This window comes from Hypanus sabinus, chromosome 1 (assembly GCF_030144855.1).
Source record: "Hypanus sabinus isolate sHypSab1 chromosome 1, sHypSab1.hap1, whole genome shotgun sequence".
Taxonomy (NCBI): Eukaryota; Metazoa; Chordata; class Chondrichthyes; order Myliobatiformes; family Dasyatidae; genus Hypanus; species Hypanus sabinus.
In genome coordinates, this window is record NC_082706.1 from 4,765,252 (window position 1) to 4,792,906 (window position 27,655).

The window sequence follows — 27,655 nt, forward strand, 5'->3', positions numbered from 1 at the left end:
CCCTCCCTCAATACCACCCCTCCCACAGTGTGACCCTCCCTCGGTACCACCCCTCCCACAGTGTGACCATCCCTCGGTACCACTCCTCCCACAGTGTGACCCTCCCTCGGTACCACCCCTCCCACACTATGACCCTCCCTCGGTACCACTCCTCCCACAGTGTGACCCTCCCTCAGTACCACCCCTCCCACGGCGCGAAGCTCCCTCAGTACCACCCCTCCCACAGTGTGACCCTCCCTCAGTACCACCCCTCCCACATTGTGACCCTTCCTCAGTACCACCCCCCCACAGTGTGACCCTCCCTCGGTACCACCCCTCCCACAGTGTGACCCTCCCTCGGTACCACCCCTCCCACGGCGCGAAGCTCCCTCAGTACCACCCCCCACAGTGTGACCCTCCCTCAGTACCACCTCCCACAGCGTGACCCTCCCTCAGTACCACCCCTCCCACATTGTGACCCTTCCTCAGTACCACCCCCCACAGTGTGACCCTCCCTCAGTACCACCCCCCACAGTGTGACCCTCCCTCAGTACCACCCCTCCCACAGTGTGACCTCCCTCAGTACCACCCCTCCCACAGTGTGACCCTCCCTCAGTACCACCTCCCACAGTGTGACCCTCCCTCAGTACCATCCCTCCCACAGTGTGACCCTCCCTCGGTACCACCCCTCCCACAGTGACCCTCCCTCAGTACCACCTCCCACAGTGTCACCCTCCCTCAGTACCACCTCCCACAGTGTGACCCTCCCTCGGTACCACCCCTCCCACAGTGTGACCCTCCCTCAGTACCACCTCCCACAGTGTCACCCTCCCTCAGTACCACCTCCCACAGTGTGACCCTCCCTCAGTACCACCCCTCCCACAATGTGACCCTCCCTCAGTACCACCTCCCACAGTGTCACCCTCCCTCAGTACCACCCCTCCCACGGCGCGAAGCTCCCTCAGTACTGCACCTTGATCGTGGCGGCACTCCAGCCCCTCCCACGATGCGCTCCGGCTAATGAGGTCGGAGGGCGGGACCTGTGGGGTGGGGTGGGGCCGGTTTAAAGGAGGTGGGGCGGGCAGTATCGCTGTCGGTGCTGCCGCTGTGACCGACGAGCTGCGGGGCCATGTCTCGCTCCGTCACCTTACCGGCGCCAGGACCCTGGGGATTCCGCATTAGCGGCGGCCGCGACTTCAACAAACCCATCTCCGTGTCCAAGGTGAGCATCGGGGGCTTGGTCCCTTCTCCTCCCGGACAGCCTTCCATTCTGCCCGCTGCCCTCCTCCTGTCTACCCCCGAGACCGGCGCCGGACGCGCTGGGTTGCCGCCAGGTCCTAACGAGCGCCGGCACTGAAGGGTGACGGGTGTCACCTCTCCCTCAACCCCCTTCACTGCCCAGGAGAGGGTGGGTGGCGGGGGGATAAGGCTGCCGGTGTTCCTCAGCCTCTTTCCCTCATCGGGACTGCCTGGGCGCTTTCAACAGGGTCTGGGGTCCCCCGGGTGGATGATTGGAGGGTTGGGACAAGTACTGAGTTGAGGAGTTAGTCGGAGACAGCACTGAGGCCCGGGGTCCCAGTGGACCGGCTCCGGGAAGTTCCTTGGCAGGGCTCCTGTTGTCACCAGGTTTACAGGGGAGGTTGGGGGCCAGCACTCGGGAGATGAACCCATCGGCTGGCGTCACTGACTCAGCTGACGGCCTGGATCCAATGTTGAGGTGTAACTTGTTCAAAGGAGAACACTGACTCATCTGTCACTGCTCAGCCTTGCCCTGCTCAAAGGGGTGAAAGTGTGACTGGCCTTTCGGCCCACAATGTCCACCCAAAGTGTCTTGAGGGTTTATTATTGTCACGTGCACTGTGCAGAGCTTTATTTGGCCTGACGACCGTGCCGACAGTTTTAACCCATCATAAGCATACAAGGGAAAACGATAGCCGAGTGCAGAATTGCGTTAGAGTAACAGAGAGGGTGCGGGACAGAGCGTTAGACTAACAGAGACTGTTACAGTTACAGAGAGTGTGTTAGAGTAACAGCGTTAGAGTCACAGAGAGGGTGCGGGACAGAGTGTTACAGTAACAGAGAGTGCGGGACAGAGTGTTACAGTAACAGAGAGTGCGGGACAGAGTGTTACAGAGTGCGGGACAGAGTGTTACAGTAACAGAGAGTGTGTTAGAGTAACAGCGTTAGAGTCACAGAGAGGGTGCGGGACAAAGTGTTACAGTAACAGAGAGTGCGGGACAGAGTGTTACAGTGTGCGGGACAGAGTGTTACAGTGTGCGGGACAGAGTGTTACAGTAACAGAGTGCGGGACAGAGTGTTACAGTAACAGAGAGTGCGGGACAGAGTGTTACAGTAACAGAGGGGATGCGGGACAGAGCGTTAGAGTTACAGAGAGTGTGTTAGAGTCACGGAGATTGCGGAACAGTGTTAAACTAACGGGGTGCGGGACAGAGCGTTAGAATTACAGAGAGTGCGGGGCAGACAGTAAGGTGTGAGGGTTAGGACGAGGTTAGATATTTGTCAAAGTTTGGAGGTCCGGTGGCCTGTAACTGGGGCTATTTATTGAGATACAGTGCAGAATTGCCCTTCCAGCTACTCCGCATCGTAATCCCTGAATTTAACCCAGCCTCATCACAGGACCATTTACAATGACCAATTCACGCACCAACTGGTTCGTCTTTGGACTGTGTTGTGGCAGTGGGAAGGCATGTTGTTAGTTTGTTGCTGGTTGTGTTCTGTGTTGCTTTGAATGCACAAGGACACGTGGGGAACGGCCCACAGCTCAGCTGAAGGGCGAGGAAGACGGAATACCCCTTCAGCCCGTGATGGAAAGGCATCTAGCCTTTTTATAGATGCATCTCCGCCGAAGGGGGTGTAAGGTGCTCCTTCCCTCCGCTGGCCTGCAGGTCACCCCTGGACAAGGTGTAGCACCTGCTTAGCCCCCCCCCCCCATCAGGGTCTTGTGAAGCCATGGGAGCAGGTGGTGGATGGTTGTATGAGCTGCCGGTGCAGATCACAAGTCCTGGTTATGTGACCTCTGACACCAGGCAGACAATCTCTGAAGAGTATTGATAATGGCTGGGGTCACCCGTCTTGTAAAGACACTGCCCAGAAGAAGACAATGGCAAAGCACTTCTGTAGAAGAATGAGCCAAGAACAATCGTGGTCATGGAAATCGTGATCGCCACGTCACACAACACTGCACATAATGAATGAACATATTAGCGAATTCCGCCTTGGGAGAAAGTCTCTGTTCACTTGATGTATACCACTTACTGTCTCGTACACCTCTATCATGTCACCTCTCATCTTCCTTCACTGCAAAGAGAAGGGCTCTACCTGTCCTGACAAGAGATAAGGTTGTTGCCAGACAATGGATTTCACTGCATGTTTTGCTGTCCATGTGACTGATCAATCCAAATCTGAGCAATCCACCTTGAGCTGGAGAAGATGCTTTGCCTGAATGACAAGATGTAAGGTCAGTGTGGATAGATGGGAATGTGATTAAAATCTGACTGGCTGTGATCATGGGGATGCCCCAAAGGTGTGGGAGGGCTGTGGCCTCTCGTTTGGACAGTGACTCTGACCAGGACTGGCTGACTGACCCTAACCGCCATTTTGAGTGCTGGATCTCCTGGCTGCACCCTTTCATTCATGGAAATCTGTCCAACAGGGTGCGTGTGGCCTGTCAGTGAGTGTTCTGTGAGGGGTTCGGGGATAGTGGAGCCCTCTGGGCCTGAATGTGAAGAGGAAAGCCTGTGGCCTAGACGGCTGTGAGCACTGCCCCCGTTTGTGTTCATCACAGCAGAATCGGGCCATTTGGCCCATCAATCATTCCATCAAGCTCATTGATCATCCCTCTCAACCCCGATCTCCTACCTTCTCTCTGTTACCTTTGATGCCCTTGCTAACCAAGAACCTATCAACCTCTGCTTTAAGTAAACCCAATGACTTGGCCTCCACAGCCGTCTGTGGCAATGAATTCCACAGATTCACCACCCTCTGCCTAAAGAAATTCCTCCTCATCTCTGTTCTAGAGGGACATCCTGGTATTCTGAGGCTGTGACCTCTGGTCCTAGACCTCCCATTATTGGAAACATCCTCCACTCTATCCAGGCCTTACAATATTTAGTGTCAAGAGAACTGGAAGTGATGATTGGACTGCGTCCATTTGGAAGAGCAGGCCATGGCGGGTTAAAGCCTACATCCGTGAGAATGGGATAAGTTAAAACGTAGAATGGAAAACCTACAGCACAATACAGGCCCTTTGGCCCTAGGCTTGCACATAGCACTAAGCTCTTTCTAAGCTCCATGTACCTTTCCAGGACTCTCTTAAAACACCCTATCGTACGTGTTGATTTGACCCTATCGCATCTGCCTCCACCACCGCTGGCAACCCATTCCACACACTCACCACTCTCTGCATAAAAAAAACTTACCCCTGACATCTCCTCTGTACCTACTTCCACGCACCTTAAATCTATGTTCTCTCGTGCTAGCCATTTCAGCCCTGGGAAAAAGCCTCTGACTATCTACATAATCAATACCTCGCATCATCTTGTACACCTCTATCAGGTCACCTCTCATCCTCCGTCGCTCCAAGGGGAAAAGGCCGAGTTCACTCAACCTATTCTCATAAGGCATGCTCCCCAATCCAGGCAACATCCTTGTAAGTCTCCTCTGCACCCTTTCTACAGTTTCCATGTCTTTCCTGTAGTGAGGCAACCAGAATTGAGCACAGTACTCCAAGTGAGGTCTGACCAGGGTCCTATATAGTGGTAACATTACCTCTTGGCTCTTAAATTCAATCCCACGATTGATGAAGGCCAATACACCATACGCCTTCTTAACCACAGAGTCAACCTGCGTAGCAGCTTTGAGCATCCTATGGACTTGGACCCCAAGATCCCTCTGATCTTCCACACTGCCAAAAGTCTTACCATTAATGCTATATTCTGCCATCATATTTGACCTACCAAAATAAACCACCTCACACTTATCAGGGTTGAACTCCATCTGCCACTTCTCAGCCCAGTTTTGCATCCTATCGATGTCCCGCTGTAACCTCTGACAGCCCTCCACACTATCCACAACACCCCCAACCTTTGTGTCTTCAGCAAATTTACTAGCACATCCCTCCACTTCATAAAAATCACGATGAGTCGGGGTCTCAGAACAGATCCCTGAGGCGCACCACTGGTCACTGACCTCAATGCAGAATATGACCTGTCTACAACCACTCTTTGCCTTCTGTGGGCAAGCCAGTTTGGGATCCACAAAGCAATGTCCCCTTGGATCCCATGTCTCCTTACTTTCTCAATAAGCCTTGCCTGGGGTATTTTATCAAATGCCTTGCTACATCCATATACACTACATTTACGGCTCTACCTTCATCAATGTGTTCAGTCACATCCTCAAAAAATTCAGTCAGGCTCGTAAGGTACAACCTGCCCTTGACAAAGTCATGCTGACTGTTCCTAATCATATTATGCCTCTCCATATGTTTATAAATTCTGCCTCTCAGTATCTTTTCCATCAACTTACCAACCACTGAAGTAAGACTCACTGGCCTATAATTTCCCGGGATATCTCTATTCCCTTTCGTGAATAAGGAACAACATCCCCAACCCTCCAATCCTCCAGAATCTCTCCTGTCCTCATTGATGATGCAAAGATTATCACCAGAGGCTCAGCAATCTCCTCCCTCGCCTCCCACAGTAGCCTGGGGTACATTCCATCCGGTTCCAGAGACTTATCCAACTTGATGTTTTCCAAAAGCTCCAGTACATCCTCTTCCTTCATATCTATGATCTGCATCACAGTGAGTACAGGCATTGTGGGCTGGAATACCTGTCTCTCATCCTAAGGCTGGGTGTGATGGAAACTTGCTCAGCACCAGTTCTGCCCAGTATAGGCCTCAGTATGCAAGTGAACCATTCAAATGATCTCTCACTCCGTAACACACACAGAATGCTGGAGGAATAATGTTGAAAAAGTGCAGAGAAAATTCCCAAGGGTATTGCTGGGTCTGGAGGGCCCGAGTTATAAGGAAAGATTGAATAGGTTAGGACCGTATTCTATAGAACATAGAAGATTGAGAGGAGATTTGCTAAAAGTATACAAAATTATGAGGGGTATGGATAGGGTAGATGTAAGCTGGCTATTTCCACTGAGGTTGTGTAGACTACAACCAGAGGTCATGGTTTAAGGGAGAAAGGAAAAAAGTTTAAGGGGAGCATGAGGCAAAAACTTCTTTACTCAGAGGGTTGTGAGAGTGTGGAATGAGCTGCCAGCACAAGGGATTCAGCAAGTCAGGAAGTATCAACAGAGCGGAATAGATGTTTCAGGCCATGACCCTTCATCAAGGTTCCAACTCTGCCCTGATGAAGGGTTTTGGCTCGAAACATTGACTGTTTATTTCCCTCCCTAAGTGCTGTGTGACTTGCTGACGGTGTTCTCTCTAAGTTGCACAGCCGTGCAGTAACTGAAATGCCCCTATGCCCATAGCCTTTGTTGCCATGCTGCTGAAATTTTCCTCTATTCAATGTCAATAGAAAGTGCTGTGCAGTTTTCAGGCCATGTAAAAATGTCCTGCTTAGAGCAATGGTTCTTCTCCACAGTGTAAAAAATTAATTAGAGGTGACACAGGCCTGCTGAGTTCCTCCAGCATTTTGTGTGTGTGTGTGTGTGTGTGTGTGTGTGTCTGCGTTGCTCAAGCATCTGCTGAATCTCTTGTGCATATCTCCCATTTTGTGCATGCCTACAGCTCTGGTAACTGCCCCATTGGCCTGTGAGGGCAATTTCACTCTGCACCTCTGTATCTTTCCCACTACAGATGTCTCTGCACCTCACCACTCACCATTGTCTGACAGGGAGCTTAGAGTCGCTGTATTGCTTGAGCTGGCAGCTGTGGCTTTGCTCATTTCACCATAGCTTCCTGGCCTCTTTCTTCTGCGAGGCTTCTTCAGCAGCGCAGACCAGAGACGGAAGAGTGGTTTTCTGATCGTGAGAGCGTGGCGGGGGAGGGGAGAGACTGGAAATGAATCAGAATGGGATTTAATATCACAGGCACACGTCAGGAAATGTGTTGTCTTGTGGCAGCACTGCAGTGCGATCACAGTTGTATGTCGTGGGTGATCACGGTTTCCATGACCATGATTGTTCTTGGCAAATTTTTCTACAGAAATGTTTTGCCATTACCTTCTGGGCAGTGTCTTTACAAGACGGGTGACCCCAGCCATTATCAATACTCTTCAGAGATTGTCTGCCTGGTGTCAGTGGTCACATAACCAGGACTTGTGATCTGCACCGGCTGCTCATACGACCGTCCACCACCTGCTCCCGTGGCTTCACGTGACCCTGATCGGGGGCTAAACAGGTGCTACACCTTGCCCAAGGGTGACCTGCAGGCTAGTGGAGGGAGGGAGAGACTTGCACCTCCTTTTGTAGAGACATATCTCCACCCGACACCCAACATTGCAATAGAGAATAATAAAAAACTCTAAGTTACAAAAGTACATATTAAAATAAATAAATTTCAAAAAGGGAGCAAAAATATAGTGAGGTTCATTCTGAAATCTGATGGTGGAGGTGAAGAAGTGGTTCCTGAAGCGATGCTAGCAATGAGAAGCGGGCAAGTCCTGGGTGGTGGGGGTCCTTAATGATGGATGCCGCCTTTTAGAGGCATCGCTCCTTGAAGATGTCCTGGATACTGGGGGGGGGGGGGGAGGGGAAGAGTGTTCATGATGGAGCTGACTGAGTTTGCAACTTCCAGCAGTCTCTTCCGATCCTGTGCAGAGATCCCCCCCCCCCCACCTTACCAGACCGTGAATGCAATCAATGGTAGAGAGAGAGATGATAAACTCGAGATTCTGCAGGTGCTGGAAATCTTGATCAACCTGATGTGAGGGTTGATTGGCAGGACTTCCAATCCGGGGTCCACGGACCCCTTGCTTAATGGTATTGGTCCATGACACAAAAAACGTGGGAACTCATGCCCTAGAGTGTAGGAGAATGAGGGGAGGTATTCAAAACTGAGGGGTATGCAAGCAGGCTTTTTCCACTGAGGTTGGGTGAGACTAGATCTAAAGGTCAAACTTAAGGGTGAAATGTTTAAGGGGAACGTGAGGAGGAACTTCCCTCAGGGTGGTGAGTGTGTGGAATGAGCTGATGGCAGAAGTGGTGAATGAGGACTAGATTTCAACAGTTAAGAGAAGTCTGGATAGGATGGGAGGGGTATGGAGGGTTATGGTGCCAGTGCAGAGTAATGGTTTGTTACCTGCTTCAGCACTGTAGAGTTCTATGACTTATGACCTATGGCCTAAATCAGCCAGTCAGTGTGAGAGAGGGAGATTTATAAAGATAAATTTGATCGGAGGTTGGGGCAGAGGTCAGTGTATGGGGAAGTTGCTGAGCCGCTCCAAGCTCCTGAAACAATTGGGCAGAGTGCAGTGGAAGCTCCCCTGGTTGTAGCAGCAGCAATGCATTCTGGGTAGGCACAGGAAGAGCCCATAGGTTGGGGGTGGGGTGGGGTGGGGAGAGAACAACATTGCATTGCTTTAAACATCTCCGGGGAGAGGAAATGGTGGAGTCACAGGAAGAAGGAAGCTACATTACAGCAAGAAACTCTTGCACAGCCATTAACCTGGGCTGTTGCTATAGTAACTCACCCTGAGCCTGTAAGAGCCATGGGGTCTTGGTATTGTTGCAGCTCTATCAAACTCTGGTGAGACCTCCTGTCTGAGCAGGCCAGGGCTCTTTCATTCATTTAGAGATGCAGCACAGTACAAGCCCGTGGTAGAGGAGTCTCGGACAAGAGGGCACAACTTCAGGATTGAAGGACGTCCATTTAGAACTGAGATGTGGAGAAATTACTTTAGTCAGGGGGTCTGTGGAATTTGTTTCCATGAGCAGCTGTGGAGGCCAAGTCATTGGGTGCATTTAAGGCAGAGATTGATAGGTTCTTGATTAGCCAGGGCATCAAAGGGTATGGGGAGAAGGCAGGGGAGGGAGTGGGGATGACTGAAAGAATTGGATCAGCCGATGACTGAATGGCAGAGCAGGCTCGATGGGCTGAATGGCTTCCTTCTGCTCCTATATCTTGTGGTTTTATGGCTCATCTGGCCCACCAAGCCTGCACCACCCAATTATACCCATGTGTCCAACTAACCCATGCACCTTTGGAATTTGGAAGCCCACGTAGTCACAGGGAGAGTGTGCAAAGTCCTTCTGGGCAGTGGCAAAATTGAACCTGGCTCATTGGCAGAGTAGTAACGTTACACTAACTGCCATGTTACCAACTGGATAAAAGTAGCTGGATTGAATGTGTTGGTGTAAGATGTAACTAACTTGCATAGGTATAGAATATTAAACAAGATTATTGTAACAAAAACTTCACACCATCTTAAAAGTTTCTTGCTGGCTGGCAGTTAATCTGATCAACCATTATAGTTAGACTCCCCCACAACCCCCTCTATCTATTACCCTGTCGCTGCACTGTAAATACCTTAAGCCACTTTTTATAAAGCTAAGGTATATTGTAAATTACTTAATAAATACATTCTCATAATTTATGTATTTATGCACATTTTATTCCAAATCTATACTTTAACCCCTAACTTTATTTTTATATAATTTTTTATTCATTCTAATTGTTGAATGTTGTGTTTTTTCTTTTTTCAGCGTGTACTTTGAAGGCAGAGCACATGGTTAGTTGCAGGATTCCTAACAGTGTATCGAACAGGGGCATATTGAGGTCCACATCCATAGACACCTCCAAGCTGCCATACAGTGGTTAGGAAGCTGTATGATGTGTCGGTCTTCATTAGTCCGGGACTGAGTTCAAGACTAACACACCATAGTAAATTCCGAATACGTGTAACTGTACTTGGGGAACAGAGTTAGTTGATCTTTGACACACTGAGATCGTTACGTATTGTCAGCCCACGTGCTCCTAAATCGGTGGCAAATGCATGTTGGTAGCGTAGTTAGAGAGTAGCTCAGTCTGCTCTGCATCCAGTAGGGCCACGTTCACAGGAGCAGAATTAGGCCATTGGGCCCATTAAGTCTGCTGCACCATTTGACCATGGCTGATTTATTATCCCGCTCATCCCATTCTTCTCATAACCTTTGATGCCCTGACTAATCAAGACTCTATCAACCTCTGCTTTAAATGTACCCAATGACTTGGCCTCTACAGCTGCCTCTGGCAATGAATTCCACAGATTTACCACCCTCTGACTGAAGAAATTTCTCCTCATCTCTGTTCTAAAAGGATGTACTATTCTGAGACTGTGCCCTCTGGTCCTAGACTCTCCCACCATAGAAAACATCCTCTCCACATCCATTCTTTCTTGGCCTCTCAACATTTGATAGGTTTCAATGAGATCTCTCTAATCGCCCCCCCCATTCTTCTAAACTTGGGTGAATACAGGACCATTAAGTTCTTAACGCATCTCAAGCGTTAAGCGCAGTTATACTGTGATACTGCACAAATGGCAGCAGCAGGAAGTGTTGTCGGGAAGCAGAACTTGGCTTTGGACAGGATGTAGAACTGGGCAGAGAAGTGGCAGATGGAGTTTAAGCCAGAGAAGCGTGAACTGATTCACTTTGGAAGGCTGAATTTGAAGGCAGACAATAGGGTTAATGACAGGATTCTTAGCAGTGTGCGGGACAGGGGATCTTGGGGACCATGTCCATAAATCTCTCAAAGCTGCCAATCAGCTGTTGAATGATGTTAAGAAGGCATACAGTGTGTCGGCCTCCATCAGTCGGGATTGAGTTCAAGAGCAGCGAGGTAATGTTGCAGCTCTGTAAAACTCTGGTTAGGCCACACCTGGAATATTGTGTTCACTTCATTATAGGAAAGATGTGGAGGCTTCAGAGAGGGTGCAGAGGAGATTCACTGGGATGCTGCCTGGATTAGAGAACATGTTTTATGAGGATGGGTTGAGCGAGCGAGTGAAGGAGGATGAGAGGTGACTGATTGAGGTGTGTCAAATGATAAAAGGCTAGAGAGAGTGGACAGACGGACTTTTTCCCAAGGTGGAAATGGCTAACACGTTGGGTATAATTTTAAGGATGTCAGGGGTAGGTTTTTGACACTGAGTGGAATGCCCTGTGGTAGAGGCAGATAAATTAGGAGCACCTAAGAGATGCTTAGATTGGCAACATGGCTGATGAAAACGGAGGGTTATGTGGGAGGCAAGGGGTAGATCAGAGGTTCCCATCTTTTTGATGCCACTGCCTGAGGACCACAGGTTGGGAACCCCTGGCTGAGATTGATCTTAGAAGGACCCATGAGGTGCACCAGCGTACTCACAGCTCTCTCCAAGTCCTCTCGACTACTCCAGATGTTGGTGGCTGGCGAGACAGAACACCCCAGCGTGGGGATGAGTCTGTGACCTCCGTCGGTCATGGTTGACCATGGGTACTGTGCCTCTGGTAGTCACCAGGAGTGGTCTCTCCAGGGCGTAAACCGAGGCAGAGTTGATATGGAGATCCATCTGTTGCCCATGCAGTGGGTCCCCCCTCTCCGTGATGATGACAGGTCCAAGGTTGCTGTGCCGGTGCTGGGTACAGAAGTCAGCCGCCTTCGGGAATCTGACTCCGGATTTTTCCTTGGAGTTTACTCCCAAACCCTTTCCCGTGAACAGGTACAGCCGCAAGGCAGCGGATGTTTGAAATCGGAGTTTTCCCTTTCCTAGATGAGATACCATCTGTGGTTAATGAACCCCATCTGCCCGGAGCAACTGGTTTTAAGGTGCCAGTGGCCCACCCTTGCCCCCTCTCCTGTCAGTGAGAACAGCTCTGCCGGGCATAAGAACTATGCCACACGTGAAGGCCAGGAGTCGGACTTGGTTGTCAGAGGCTGTTTGAGACGCACACCGTGAAGAACATCTGTTTAGCAGAGGGAGCTCGTCCCCAATACCACCCTTCGGCTACGACTACCCTTGGGATGAGTGACTGACTCGCACAGGTACTGCTGAGCTGTCTCTGAGTGAGCAGGGGTCCAGGTTACGGTGGGACCCCCGTAACCGAGCACACAGGGAGCGTGGCCACAGTGGCTGCGTTTTGACACTAGACACAGGCCTGCAGGCTCTCCTGGAGCGAGTGGAAACTTTTTCTTCCCCCCCCCCCCCCCCCCCCCCCCAGTGACATTGTTCAGCACAGGGTCTGGCTGAGAATGTGCAAGTCTTCAGTGTTGCAGAGACAGGGAAAGGGTGAAAAGAAATGTTCGCCCTGCAGAAATCTGCTCTAAAATATATCACTCGCTCTAATCTTTTGCAAAGCCACAAAGTTGAATATCCTGTTTGAGAGACGCCGGAGCCACAGCTTTTTGTAGCAGCGGAGAGATACGAATTTAACACTCCCAAAATGCGTGAAACTGTGTGCCATTTTAAGCTGAGAAGTAGCAACTCTGTTGAATTCAGAGAGTCCGTTTTGCATGTGGTTCTGGAGGAATTTGTTCATTGCAATATGTCTCACAACTGTTTGGAATGTAGTGTTGTGGCTTCAATGGAGACGGCAGCCAAAATATGCCAAAGGATTCTCCTTTGCCAGGTGCAAACATTAGATTGCTTACAGTCAAAGGGAAAGGCTTTCAGTTTCAGTCCAGAGATGGTGCCAACAAATGTTGCCACAGTAATGGCAAATGTTCCTGATACGACTGCTATTTTTTAAGAAGCTGTAGAGAGGTGCAGCCATTTTAGCTGCCCCATCGTGGAGCTAGGAGCCCCGTCACAATTCGGAAGTGGGTGCTGTGTGCAGAGTTGTGCCCCCCTCTCGGTAACCATGAGGGTTTCAGAGACAAAATAATGCTGACGTAGTAAGGGAATGGGTGAAGCAAGAGGGTGGGGAAGGTAAAGGGCTGGAGAGGAAGGAATCTGACAGGAGAGGGGAGTGGACCATAGGGGCAAGGGAAGGAGGTGGGGACCCAGGGGGAAGTGATGAGCAGGTGAGGCCAGAGTGGGGGGGGGAAGAGGGGAGGGAGAGGGATTCTTTTGTTAAACCAGAAGGAGAAATCGATACTCATGCCATCAAGTTGGAGGCCACCCAGACCTCGATGGGATTGTCCACTTTCAGTTACTGAAAACAGCTCCTGGTAATGGCTTGCACATAAAGTTGGAACTTGGTTCTGTAGAGGTCTTTCTGAGAACCGACAGGAGAACCAGCACATTCCAAGTTGAAATAACCTCCATCTGCTGACAAATCGTCCAGATACCTGTGACCACTTGACGATAACGGTGAGACTGGGCAGAAATGTAGTCAGCCGACGCCACCCTGAAGTTACTGGAACAACTGCTCTACTTTCTCTGTTTTAACACGGGCAGCAACTGTAGCAAAAGGCAATGGTCTTTCTCTCTGGTGACAGAAATGGGGTGGTGGACACCAAGAAGCCGGGTGGATGAACTTCAGGAGAAAGGTTGGGGTGTTGGATGATGGCTTTAGTGGTGGGTAAATTAGGACAGAACCTATTGGTGTTTGGACAGATTGAGTCTGATCCAGGAGAGACAGCAGGGATTTGTTATTTAGAGAGGCTGTGCAGAATAGGCCCTTCGGGCCCTTTGAGCCAGGCCACCCAGTAACCTCTGATTTAACCCTAGACTAATCATGGGTCAATTTACAATGACCAATTAACCTACCAACTGGTACGTCTTTGGACTGTGGGTGCAATCCGGAGCACTCGAAGGAAACCCTTGCCATTGTGGGGAAATCATACAAACTCCTTTACAGGCAATGGAGGGAAATGAACCCGGGTCACTGGTACCGTAAAGCATTGTGCTAACCACTATGCTACTGTGCCAATTTGTGTGTGGGGAGTCATGCCTGGGAAATTTCTCGCAGTTCTTCAGGGAGGTTGCTGAGAGAGTAGGTGAGGTTAGGGCAGTGGATGTTGTCAGTACGGATTCTATGGCCTTTGACAAGGTCCCGCAAGGCAGGCTGATCTGCAAGGTTAGATCGCGTGGGATCCAGGGGCAGATGACAGATTAGATACACAAGCACAAGATATTCTACAGATTCTGGAAACCTCGAGCAACGTACATGGAACTCTAGAGCAGGGGTTCCCAACTTTTTATGCCATGGACCAATACCATTATGCAGGTGGTCTGTGGACCCCAGATTTCAAACTCCTGTTCGAGAGGAGCTCAGCAAGGCCCTCGGCCTAAAGTATTGGCTGTTTAATCCCCGCCTGACTTGCAGAGTTCCTCCAGCACTCTGTGTGTGTTGCTCAGATTTTTTTCCGATTCAGGTTATTGTTTGAATTAGATTCACAACTTTCTTGGTGCTAGGAAGCAGAGAGTAAGGGTTGAAAATTATTTCTCAGACTGAAAACCTGTGTCTAGTGTGGTGAGCCAGAGTGGGTGCTGGGACCTTTATTGTTTGTAATTTCTATAAATGCTTTTGATGTACGAGGCATACCTAGTAAGTTTATGGATGATACTAGGATATCTGGCATTGTAAACAGTGTAGAAGTTATGAAAAATGACAGGGGAGTCTAGATCTCCAGGTGAGGATTGACAAATAGTTTACACCGAACTGCAGTGAGATGTATAGAATAGTTAAATAAGTAGTGACATAGTGTTCATGGGTTCAAACTCCATTGAGAAATCAAATGGCAGAGGGGAAGAAGCTGTTCCTGAACCATTGAGTGTGTGTCTTCAGGCACTTGTACCTCCTCCCTGATGGTCGCTGTGAGAAGAGGGCTTGTCCTGGGCGATGAGAATAATGGACACAGCCTTTTTGAGGCATCGCTCTCTGAATACTACACAGGCCTTCTTTGTAGCCCCAACAATGTTTTGGGACCAGGTTAGATCCTCAGAGGTATTGACATCCAGGAACTTGAAATTGTTCACCCTTTCCACTTCTGATCCCTCAATGCATGCTGGTGTGTGATCCCTCAGTGACGATTTGTGTGTGATCCCTCGGTGAGGACTGGTCTGTGATCCCTCGGTGAGGTCTGGCGTGTGATCCCTCGGTGAGGTCTGGCGTGTGATCCCTCGGTGAGGTCTGGCGTGTGATCCCTCGGTGAGGTCTGGCGTGTGATCCCTCGGTGAGGACTGGCGTGTAATCCCTCGGTGAGGTCTGGCGTGTGATCCCTCGGTGAGGTCTGGCGTGTGATCCCTCGGTGAGGTCTGGTCTGTGATCCCTCGGTGAGGTCTGGCGTGTGATCCCTCGGTGAGGACTGGCGTGTAATCCCTCAGTGAGGACTGGCGTGTGATCCCTCAGAGGACTGGCGTGAGATCCCACGGTGAGGACTGGCGTGTGATCCCTCAGTGAGGACTGGCATGTGATCCCTCGGTGAGGACTGGCGTGTGATCACTCAGTGAGGACTGGCGTGTGATCCCTCGGTGAGGACTGGCGTGTGATCCCTCGGTGAGGACTGGTCTGTGATCCCTCGGTGAGGTCTGGCATGTGATCCCTCGGTGAGGTCTGGCGTGTGATCCCTCGGTGAGGACTGGCGTGTGATCCCTCGGTGAGGACTGGCGTGTGATCCCTCAGTGAGGACTGGCGTGTGATCCCTCAGTGAGGACTGGCGTGAGATCCCTCGGTGAGGACTGGCGTGTGATCCCTCAGTGAGGACTGGCATGTGATCCCTCGGTGAGGACTGGCGTGTGATCACTCAGTGAGGACTGGCGTGTGATCCCTCGGTGAGGACTGGCGTGTGATCCCTCGGTGAGGACTGGTCTGTGATCCCTCGGTGAGGTCTGGCATGTGATCCCTCGGTGAGGTCTGGCGTGTGATCCCTCGGTGAGGACTGGCGTGTGATCCCTCGGTGAGGACTGGCGTGTGATCCCTCGGTGAGGACCGGCGTGTGATCCCTCGGTGAGGACCGGCGTGTGATCCCTCGGTGAGGTCTGGCGTGTGATCCCTCGGTGAGGTCTGGCGTGTGATCCCTCGGTGAGGACTGGTCTGTTATGCCTCAGTGAGGACTGGTCTGTGATCCCTCGGTGAGGACTGGCATGTGATCCCTCGGTGAGGACTGGCGTGTGATCCCTCGGTGAGGACTAGCGTGTGATCCCTCAGTTAGGACAGGTCTGTGATCCCTCGGTGAGGACTGGTCTGTGATCCCTCGGTGAGGTCTGGTCTGTGATCCCTTGGTTAGGACTGGTCTGTGATCACTCGGTGAGGACTGGCGTGAGATCCCTCGGTGAGGTCTGGCGTGTGATCCCTCGTTGAGGACTGGCGTGTGATCCCTCGGTGAGGACTGGTCTGTGATCCCTCGGAGAGGACTGGTCTGTGATCCCTTGGTTAGGACTGGTCTGTGATCCCTCGGTGAGGACTGGTCTGTGATCCCTCGGTGAGTTCTGGTCTGTGATCCCTCGGTGAGGACTGGAGTGTGATCCCTCGGTGAGTTCTGGTCTGTGATCCCTCGGTGAGGACTGGTCTGTGATCCCTCGGTGAGGACTGGTCTGTGATCCCTCGGTGAGGACTGGTCTGTGATCCCTTGGTTAGGACTGGTCTGTGATCCCTCGGTGAGGACTGGTCTGTGATCCCTCGGTGAGGACTGGCGTGTGATCCCTCGGTGAGGACTGGCGTGTGATCCCTCGGTGAGGTCTGGCGTGTGATCCCTCGGTGAGATATGGCGTGTGATCCCTCGGTGAGGACTGGCGTGTGATCCCTCGGTGAGGACTGGCGTGTGATCCCTCGGTGAGGTCTGGCGTGTGATCCCTCGGTGAGGACTGGAGTGTGATCCCTCGGTGAGGAATGGTCTGTGATCCCTCGGTGAGGACTGGTCTGTGATCCCTCGGTGAGGTCTGGCGTGTGATCCCTCGGTGAGGTCTGGTCTGTGATCACTCGGTGAGGACTGGCGTGTGATCCCTCGGTGAGGACTGGCGTGTGATCCCTCGGTGAGGACTGGCGTGTGATCCCTCGGTGAGGTCTGGCGTGTGATCCCTCGGTGAGGTCTGGCGTGTGATCCCTCGGTGAGGACTGGTCTGTGATCCCTCGGTGAGGACTGGCATGTGATCCCTCGGTGAGGACTGGCGTGTGATCCCTCGGTGAGGTCTGGCGTGTGATCCCTCGGTGTGGTCTGGTCTGTGATCCCTCGGTGAGGACTGGCATGTGATCCCTCGGTGAGGACTGGCGTGTGATCCCTCGGTGAGGTCTGGCGTGTGATCCCTCGGTGTGGTCTGGTCTGTGATCCCTCGGTGAGGACTGGTCTGTGATCCCTCGGTGAGGACTGGTCTGTGATCCCTCGGTGAGGCCTGGCGTGTGATCCCTCGGTGAGGACTGGCGTGTGATCCCTCGGAGAGGACTGGCGTGTGATCCCTCGGTGAGGACTGGTCTGATATCCCTCGGTGAGGTCTGGCGTGTGATCCCTCGGTGAGGTCTGGCGTGTGATCCCTCGGTGAAGTCGGGTCTGTGATCCCTCGGTGAGGTCTGGCGTGTGATCCCTCGGTGAGGTCGGGTCTGTGATCCCTCGGTGAGGTCTGGTCTGTGATCCCTCGGTGAGGACTGGTCTGTGATCCCTCGGTGAGGACTGGTCTGTGATCCCTCGGTGAGGTCTGGCGTGTGATCCCTCGTAGATGTCTGGTGTGTGATCCCTCGGTGAGGACTGGCCTGTGATCCCTCGGTGAGGTCTGGCGTGTGATCCCTCGTAGATGTCTGGTGTGTGATCCCTCTGTGAGGACTGGCCTGTGATCCCTCGGTGAGGACTGGCGTTTGATCCCTCGGTGAGGACTGGCGTTTGATCCCTCGGTGAGGACTGGTCTGTGATCCCTCGGTGAGGACTGGCGTGTGATCCCTCGGAGGACTGGTCTGTGATCCCTCGGAGGACTGGTCTGTGATCCCTCGGTGAGGTCTGGCGTGTGATCCCTCGGTGAGGACTGGTCTGTGATCCCTCGGTGAGGTCTGGCGTTTGATCCCTCGGTGAGGTCTGGTCTGTGATCCCTCGGAGAGGTCTGGCGTGTGATCCCTTGGAGAGGTCTGGCGTGTGATCCCTCGGTGTGGTCTGGCGTGTGATCCCTCGGTGAGGTCTGGCGTTTGATCCCTCGGTGAGGTCTGGTCTGTGATCCCTCGGTGAGGTCTGGCGTGTGATCCCTCGGTGTGGTCTGGCGTGTGATCCCTCGGTGAGGTCTGGCGTTTGATCCCTCGGTGAGGTCTGGTCTGTGATCCCTCGGTGAGGTCTGGCGTGTGATCCCTCGGTGAGGTCTGGCGTGTGATCCCTCGGAGAGGTCTGGTCTGTGATCCCTCGGTGAGGTCTGGCATGTGATCCCTCGGTGAGGACTGGCGTGAGATCCCTCGGAGAGGTCTGGCGTGTGATCCCTCGGTGAGGTCTGGCATGTGATCCCTCGGTGAGGTCTGGCATGTGATCCCTCGGTGAGGACTGGTCTGTGATCCCTCGGTGAGGTCTGGCGTGTGATCCCTCGGAGAGGTCTGGCGTGTGATCCCTCGGTGAGGTCTGGCGTGTGATCCCTCGGAGAGGTCTGGCGTGTGATCCCTCGGTGAGGTCTGGCATGTGATCCCTCGGTGAGGTCTGGCGTGTGATCCCTCGGTGAGGTCTGGCGTGTGATCCCTCGGTGAGGTCTGGCCTGTGATCCCTCGGTGAGGTCTGGCGTGTGATCCCTCGGTGAGGTCTGGGGTGTGATCCCTCGGTGAGGTCTGGCGTGTGATCCCTCGGTGAGGTCTGGTCTGTGATCCCTCGGTGAGGTCTGGTCTGTGATCCCTCGGTGAGGACTGGTCTGTGATCCCTCGGTGAGGTCTGGTCTGTGATCCCTCGGTGAGTTCTGGTCTGTGATCCCTCGGTGAGGACTGGTCTGTGATCCCTCGGTGAGGACTGGCGTGAGATCCCTCGGTGAGGACTGGTCTGTGATCCCTCGGTGAGGTCTGGTCTGTGATCCCTCAGTGAGGTCTGGCGTGTGATCCCTCGGTGAGGTCTGGTCTGTGATTCCTCGGTGAGGACTGGCGTGTGATCCCTCGGTGAGGTCTGGTCTGTGATTCCTCGGTGAGGACTGGCGTGTGATCCCTCAGTGAGGACTGGCGTTTGATCCCTCGGTGAGGTCTGGCGTGTGATCCCTCGGTGAGGACTGGTCTGTGATCCCTCCTTGCCCCTCCTGAAGGTTCACCATCAATTCCTTTGTCTTGCTGACTTAGAGATTGTTGCTGTGACACCACTCAACTAGCCGATATATGTCACCATCTGAAGATCTGCCGACAATCCCGATAGATATATATTTGCTTTATTTATTGCACTGTACTGCTGTCGCCAAAAAAGGAATCAAATTTCATGACATAGGTTTATCATCAGTCACGTGATTCTGATACGGGTCTCTATTATGGACGGAGAGTGGAAAGGGGATCCTGGTTGGGAAAGAGGAGGGAGCGGGAAACACCAGAGAGGTGTTCTGTAATGATCAATAAAATCACCTTGCCTGGTGTCTTGGGGCTGGGTGTGTTTGCACCCGTGCCCTTGACCCTCCTCTGTTACCTGTCCCACAGCACTCCACCCTCCCCATTCCCAACATCCTTTGTTCCCATCAGAGTTACAAACTTGCTTTTCACTTCACATTGACAGACAGCCCCTTACAGAAGTCTCAGGCACCCTGTCTATATTGCCCAAGACTTGCACAGGACTGTAGTTCACCGAAAGAGACATTTCAGGAAGATAGGGTAATGGAGAGAGCATTTGATACACTGGACTCCATCAGCCAGGACGTTGTGTACCGGAGTTGAGAAGTAATGTTGCAGTTGCATAAGATACTTGTGAGGCCACACTTGGAATATTGTGTGCAGTTTTGGTCACTCTATTGGAAGAAAGAAGTTTTTAAACAGGAAGTGTGGAAAGATTTGCCTGGACTTGGGGGACCTGGCTTGTGTCGACTGGGTCTCTCAAACATGGGAGACTGAAGGCTGATTAAGATCATGGTGGGGGAGGGGGAGTCACGGATGTTTCACCCAGGGAGTGGTCGCTAAAAACAATAGGCCATAGCTTAAGATTAGAGGTGAGCGGTTTTAGTGGGACATCAGGGGCAGCTTCTTCACGCAAAGGGTGGCCTGGATTTGGAATGAGCTGCAAGACATAATGGTTGAAGCGGGACATGAGCCATGTTTAAAAGCTGTCTGGATACATACATGGAAAGAGGTTTATAGTGGGCTACCGGATGCAGCTGGTTTGGGCAAGTTGGGACAAAGGGTTTGTTTCGATATTGAAGAGATAGATCTCCTGACGACGCTGCGGCGAGTCATACCGTTGAGGGTCTTCATGGCATTGGTCAGATCGCGCCTGGAGCATTGTGAGCTGTTTTGGACTCTTTATCTAAGATAGGATAGGTCGGTATTGGAGAGAGTCCATAAGAGATTCACAAGATTGATCCTGGATATGAAAGGGTTAACATATGAGGACAGTTTGGCTCTGGACCTGTGATCGCTGGAGTTTAGAAGAGGGGGGGTGGGAATCTTACTGAAACATTTTGAATATTGAAAGGCCTCAATAGAGTAGATGTGGAGAAAATGTTTCCTCTCGGCCAGCAGTTCCCAACCTGGAGTTCGTGGACTCCTCAGTTAATAATAGGGGTCCATGGCATAAAAAGATTGGAAATCCCTGCTATAATAGAGTCTAGGACCAGAAGGCACAGCCTCAGATTATGTTCCTTTAGAACAGAGATGAGGGTGGTAAGTCCATGGAGTATTTGTACCACAGATGGCGGTGTCACTGGGTGTATTTAAACCGAAGTTTGATAGGTTCTTGATTAGTATGTCAAAGGTTATGGTGAAAAGACAGAATGGGGTTGAGAGGGATAATAAATTAGCCATGATGGAATGATGGAACAGATTCAATGGGCCGAATGGCCTAATTCTGCTCCCTGTCTTATGGTCTTATGCAAGGTAAACATCTGACGTGACACTGAGATAGGAGGGCAGAATGGCTGTGGAACCAAATGTAGCCGCTTGTTGAAAAGCCCATTTAGAAAGTGAAAACACTGTGCAATGTGTATACGTACAGCGAGTCAGTGACATGGGTGTGGGATGAGGCAGTGACATCAATCATGTATGCACTGGAGATTATGCAGTTATGGGTGTGTGATAACATTCTGTAGACTGTCCACACCCCTGTTCTGTGCTCCTGTTGTCCGTGTGTTATTGCTTTTGTTCGACCTTGCTAACTTACTCATCTGAGTCCAACGTCCACCCTTAGATGCCGGTGTTTATTTATGCACGTCTTGTTCCACCTCGGTCTTTAACCTCGTACTTCATTAGCCTTTTCAATTTCTTTCATTTTGGATGTGGCACCAGCACAACACAGCAAATTTCTGATCCATGGAAATGTACCTGTGTACCTAATAAAGTGGCACTGAGTGTATGTTCCTGGTCTTCCCCTCCCCCCTTCACTATTCCCCACTCTGGCCCCTGTCAGAGTCCTTCCATTCCAGCCCTTGATCTTTCCCACCCACTTGGCTTCACCTAACTATCCTCCTCCTCCTCTCCCCACCCCACCTTCTTATTCTGACATCTTCCCTCTTCCTGAAGAATGGTCCTGGCCTGAAATGTCGGCTGTTCATTCATTTCCTTAGATGTTGCCTGACATGCTGAGTTCCTCCAGCGTTTTGTTTGTATTGCTGTGGATTCCCAGCTTCTGTAGACTTTCTTGTGCCCGTGGTTTTCTGCTGCTGTAGCCCATCCTCTTCAAGGTTTGATGTGTTGTGTGTTTGGAGATGCTCTTCTGCACACACTGTTGCAGTGTGTGGTTATTTGTGTTGCCGTCAGCTTGAACCAGCCAATCTCCTCAAACCTCTCTCACTAACAAGATGATTTTGTCAACAGAACTGCCACTCACTGGATTTTTTTTTTCGTTTCTCTGAACCCTGGAGACTGTTGTGGGTGAAATCCCAGGCAATCAGCAGTTTCTGAGATCCTCAAACCACCCCATCTGGCACCAACTATCATTCCACAGTCGGTCATTTAGATCATATTACTTCCCCATTCTGGTGTTTGATCTGAACAATAGAAACATAGAAAACCTACAGCACAATACAGGCCCTTCGGCCCACAATGCTGTGCTGAACCTCTTGACCATGTCTGCATGCTTTTTTGCATCGAGTTGCTGCCACATGATTTGCTGATTAGATATTTGCATTATCGAGCTGGTGTGCAGGTGTTACTAACAAAGAGGCCACTGAGTGTATATAATTCTTTATTTTTATATATTTTTTCATTGTTGAATGTTGTTTTCATTGCATGTTGCACCCTGATTGACACATACTAATATATGGAAATGTACGTGATGAATAATTTTTTTAAATTTAGAGATGCACCACAGTGAGTGGCAGGGTGGAAACATGGCTCTGCTAAAGGAGGTGTAAGGCACTCCTTCCCTCCTCTAGCCTGCAGGTCACCCTCGGGCAAGATGTAGCACCTGCTTAGCTCCCGATCAGGGTCACGTGAAGCCATGGGAGCAGGTGGTGGATGGTCGTATGAGCAGCCGGTGCAGATCACAAGTCCTGGTTATGTGACCACTGACAACAGGCAGACAATCTCTGATGAGTATTGATAATGGCTGGGCTCACCCGTCTTGTAAAGGCACTGCCCAGAAGAAGGCAATGACAAACCACTTTTGCAGAAAAATTTGTGAAGAACAATCAAGGGAAGACCGTGATCGTCCATGTCGTATGACACAGCGCATAATGAGTGAACACCACAGTAACGGGTCATTCTAGACCAAAGACCTGTGTGACTTATTAACCTAGCAACCTGTCTGTCTTTGGACTGTCTCCCGACTCTGACCAGCTACTGCTGTCTGTTCTCTCCTCACAACCAAATGCCAACCCCTAGCTGGAGAGCAACTAGACACGAAGGCTTTTCGACTTAGTCTGTCTGCCTGTGGCTTGTCACGTCTGCCGGGCCCCCACCTCCCGTGGCTCTTGCTGTGCTTTGATGGGGCTGATTCCTCTCCCTTTGTTTCCGTCTTGCAGGTGGTAGCGGGGAGTAAAGCGGACCAGGTGCAACTGAAGCCCGGAGATGTGATCACCACCATCAGTGGGGCTGAGACATCAGAAATGATCAACATGGAGGCACAGAGACAGATTAAACAGTGCCAGGGAGACCTGGTCCTTGGTATCGAGAGGTATGGGCAAGGTGGAGGGATCTGCGGGCTGGACAGGGTGAGAGGGTTGTGGTTTGGGGAGGGGCGAGGGTGGAAAGTCAACAGTTGACCTTTTGTGGAAATCAATTTGAGCCTGTCCCCCTCTCCCTCCCAGCTTGATACCCTCTCCCCCTTTCCCCACGAAGGAAAACCCATCCGTGTCCAATCTGCGGTCCCTCTGGAGCAGGGAAAGATTAGCTTCAGTTGTCATGTGTGTACCTCACACAAAATGCTGGAGGGACTCAGCTGGCATCTATTGAGGAGAATAAACAGCCGACGTTTCTGAAGAAGGGTCTCGGCCCAAAATGATTATTTCCCCTCCATAGCTGCTGCCTGACCTGCTGAGTTCCTCTGGCATTTTGTGTGTGTTACTCCAGAGAGTCAGTACTGTTACGAACCCCGTAACTGGGTCACTTACCAGCAAAGATAGAGAGGTCCGTTGAAGTCTGATGGTACTATTTTTAACAGTATTTATTGATAAAGGGGCACAAAAATAAGATCAATGCAAACATACAGATAATATATGTTGTCAATACTAAATCTAAAAGTGCGGGTATAATAATAATCAATAAGAAATAGCTCTATCATTGTCTAGGGGATAATGTATTGTCCAATGGAAATATAAAAGTCACTGTTAGTTCGTTCAAGCTGCAGTGGTTTGGGTTTTGAGAGAGAGACGGGTTAAACTTGCCCAGTTCTTTTACGATGCCAATCCTTCGAGTCGTTGGGAGTTGGTTTCCCCGTTGTTAGCTAAAAGCCGTTTTTCTGTGGTAAAAGCCACCAGTCCCGGGGCAAATGGAACCGAACGCATGTGGCCTCCTCCCACTGGCTTCTGCTATTATGGGATCGCTAACGTTTCTTCTGGTGCGTCTAAGGGGCTGTTCCCACAGACCCTCTTTTATCCTGACTCACAGGGTCTCAGATGTCAATCAGGTTGGGGATGATGCAATCCCTCCCTCAACCAGCCCACTTTGCCCGAGGGCTTCCACGTTGCACAGTATTGCAATACACAAGTCAGTCTCCAAGAGACAATGGCCGTGTCCCATAACTTTATATCACCGGGGGAACGAGACATTCCGCACGTCTCTCTCTCTCTCATTTCCTGGGTCTCCTGACCCAAATCAATAGTGATCTTGCGATTCTCACAAAGGAGGGGGCTACCCCGCACCCTTCGGCCCCTCAGAGATGTGGTACATTCACAACAGTACCTTCATCTATAACCTAGGGATTCCTGAGCCATCTGGCGAGGGGAGCCTGATTCTAACTCCCCCCCCCCAACCCCACAACAGATCTTTGGGAGGGGTCCCAGCCCAGGGTCCTGCTGTACTACTGAGGGAGGGATCCACGAGCGGCAGACCGTACGGAGCCTGGGGCCCAGGCGAGGTTGCTCATACAAGGCCCTGTCCTACCTCAGTCGCTGTGGTTACAGACAATATTTACCTACAGGGCCACACCCCATCACCCAGCGAGCAGAACCCAGCGCTCCATCCCGCGGAGACTGAAATCGAGGCCGCCCGTGCTGGTTCAGATGCGGGTTCATTAATTTAGTTGACACAGTGAAATGTGTCATTTGCATGAATGGCCAACACATTCCGAGGATGCGCTGGGGGTCAGGGTCGCACCTTCCCATAGCTTGTCCACCGTGCTTAGCTTAGCAGAACGACACAACAAATAAACAGCAAAACAAGTGTTTTTGCCTCCTTTCTCGCGCACACCCCTCCAACCCCAGGGCAGAATGCCTTCAGCAGACCTGAGTACTGCGCTGATACACCAAACTCCATCCCATCAACGATCGGGGATCAATTCCCACCGCTGCCTGAAAGGAGTTTGTACGTTCTCCCTATGACTATGTGGGTTTCCTCTGGGTGCTCCGGTTTCCTCCCACAGTCCAGAGATGGTCAGGTTGGGTTAGTAAGTTGTGGGCTTGCTTTGGTGTCGGCAGTATGGTGAGGGATGTGGATTTCTCCTGGCGCGTCCTCGGGCAGCGTGTGGTCTTTCACACAAATGACATGTTCCCCCATACGTTACAAAATAGAACAACACACACAAAATGCTGGTGGAACGCAGTAGGCCAGGCAGCATCTATGGGAAGTACAGTCGAAGTTTCAGGCCGAGACCCACCGTCAGGACTAACTGAAAGAAAAGATAGTAAGAGATTTGAAAGTAGGAGAGGGAGGGGGAAATCTGAAATGATAGAAGCCAGGAGGGGGTGGGGTAAAGCTAAGAGCTGGAAAGTTGATTGGCGAAAGCGATACAGAGCTGGAGAAGGGAAAGGATCATGGGATGGGAGGCCTACAGAGAAAGAAAGGGGGAGGGGAGCACCAGAGGGAGATAGAGAACAGGCAAAGTGATGGGCAGAGAGAAAGAAAAGGGTGGGGGGGGGGAAAGAAGAGATAAATAAATAAATAGATGGATAAATCAGGGATGGGGTAAAAAAGGGAGGAGGGGCATTAACCAAAGTTAATCAATGTTCATGCCATCAGGTTGGAGGCTACCCAGCCGGTATATAAGGTGTTGTTCCTCCAACCTGAGTGTGGCTTCATCTTGACAGTAGAAGCGGCCATGGATAGACATATCAGATGGGAATGGGACGTAGAATTAAAATGTGTGGCCACTGGAAGATCCTGCTTTCTCTGATGGACAGAGCGTAGGCGTTCAGCGAAACGGTCTCCCAGTCTGCGTCAGGTCTCACCAAAATATAAAAGGCCACACCGGACGCAGTATACCACACCAGCCGACTCACAGGTGAAGTGTCGCCTCACCTGGAAGGACTGTCTGGGGCCCTGAATGGTGGTGAGGGAGGAAGTGTTCAGGGCAGGTGTAGCACTTGTTCCGCTTACAAGGGTCAGTGCTGGGAGGGAATTCGGTGGGAAGGGATGGAGAGGACAAATGGACAAGGGAGTCGCGTAGGGAGCGATCCCTGTAGAAAGCAGAAGTGGGGTGGGGGGGAGGGAAAGATGTGCTTGGTGATGGGATCCCGTTGGAGGTGGCGGAAGTTACGGAGAGTTATATGTTGGATCCGGAGGCTGGTGGGGTGGTAGTTGAGGACAAGGGGAACCCTATCCCGAGTGGGGTGGCGGGAGGATGGGGTGAGAGCAGATGTGCTGGAAATGGGAGAGATGCGTTTCAGAGCAGAGTTGATGGTGGAGGAAGGGAAGCCCCTTTCTTTTATATAAAAAAAAAGGAAGATATCTCCTTCGTCCTGGAATGAAAAGCCTCATCCTGAGAGCAGATGCGGCGGAGACGGAGGAATTGTGAGAAGGGGATAGCCTTTTTGCAAGAGACAGGGTGGGAAGAGGAATAGTCCAGGTAGCTGTGAGAGTCTGTAGGCTTATAGTAGATATCAGTAGATAGGCCGTCTCCAGAGATGGAGACAGAAAGATCAAGAAAGCGGAGGGAGGTGTCGGAAATGGACCAAGTAAATTTGAGGGCAGGGTGAAAGTTGGAGGCAAAGTTAATGAAGTCGACGAGCTCAGCATGCGTGCAGGAGGCAGCGCCAATGCAGTCGTCGATGTAGCGAAGGAAAAGAGGGGGACGGATACCCGTATAGACTTGGAACATGGACTGTTCCACAAAGCTAACTAAAAGGCAGGCATAACTGGGACCCACACGGGTGCCCATGGCTACACCCTTGGTTTGGAGGAAGTGGGAGGAGCCAAAGGAGAAACTATTGAGAGTAAGGACTAATTCTGCTAGACGGAGGAGTGTGGTGGTAGAGGGGAATTGGTTAAGCCTGGAATCCAAAAATAAGCAGAGAGCTTTGAGACCTTCCTGGTGGGGGATGGAGGTATATAGGGACTGGACATCCATGGTGAAAATAAGGCAGTGGGGGCCAGGGAACTTAAAATCATTGAAAAAATTCAAAGCATGAGAAGTGTCACGAACATAGGTGGGAAGAGATTGAACAAGTGGGGATAAGACAGTGTCAAGGTATGCAGAAATGAGTTCAGTGGGGCAGGAGCAAATTGAGACAATGGGTCTACCTGGACAGGCAGTTTTGTGGATCTTGGGTAGGAGGTAGAAACGGGAAGTGCGGGGTGTGGGAACTATGAGGTTGCTGGCAGTGGATGGGAGATCCCCAGAGCTGATAAGGTTGGTGAAGGTGTGGGAGAGAATTACCTTGGGTAGGAGGTAGAAATGGGAAGTGCGGGGGCCCCTCGCCCTCCGGTCTTCTATCATTTCGGATTTCCCCCTCCCCTTTGCACTCTAAAATCTCTTACTATCTTTCCTTTCAGTTAGTCCTGACGAAGGGTCTCAGCCCGAAACGTTGACTGTACTTCTTTCTATAGATGCTGCCTGGCCTGCTGTGTTCCACCAGCATTTTGTGTGTTTTGCTTGACTTTCCAACATCTGCAGATTTCCTCATGTTTGCGTTAACAAATAGAACTAATCTTTATCTTTACGAACTCGTCCAAAATCCTCTTGCATGTTAGAAACAAACCCACATCCACCACTTCCTCTGGCACGAGGTAGAGGCGGAGGTGGAAGTGAGGTTGGGGGAGGGAAGAGGAGGGATTGGTGGCATGAAACCTCAAATGAGGTCTCGGGAGGGGGTTTCGAAGGGAGCAGATGGGGGGGGGGGATGAGACTGGAAGC

General features: G+C 51.3%; 1 protein-coding gene across 1 annotated transcript in view; it reads left to right on the plus strand.

Annotated features, from left to right (window-relative positions):
• The first annotated feature begins 1,041 nt into the window (after positions 1–1,041).
• The window catches only part of pdlim2 (PDZ and LIM domain 2 (mystique)), a 37,008-nt gene continuing 10,394 nt past the window's right edge, over positions 1,042–27,655 (plus strand). The window contains exons 1-2 of the mRNA XM_059962675.1: positions 1,042–1,201; positions 22,890–23,041. Coding sequence (XP_059818658.1) covers positions 1,109–1,201; positions 22,890–23,041 — 245 coding nt within the window. The 5' untranslated portion in view covers positions 1,042–1,108. The remainder of the gene's footprint in view (positions 1,202–22,889; positions 23,042–27,655) is intronic.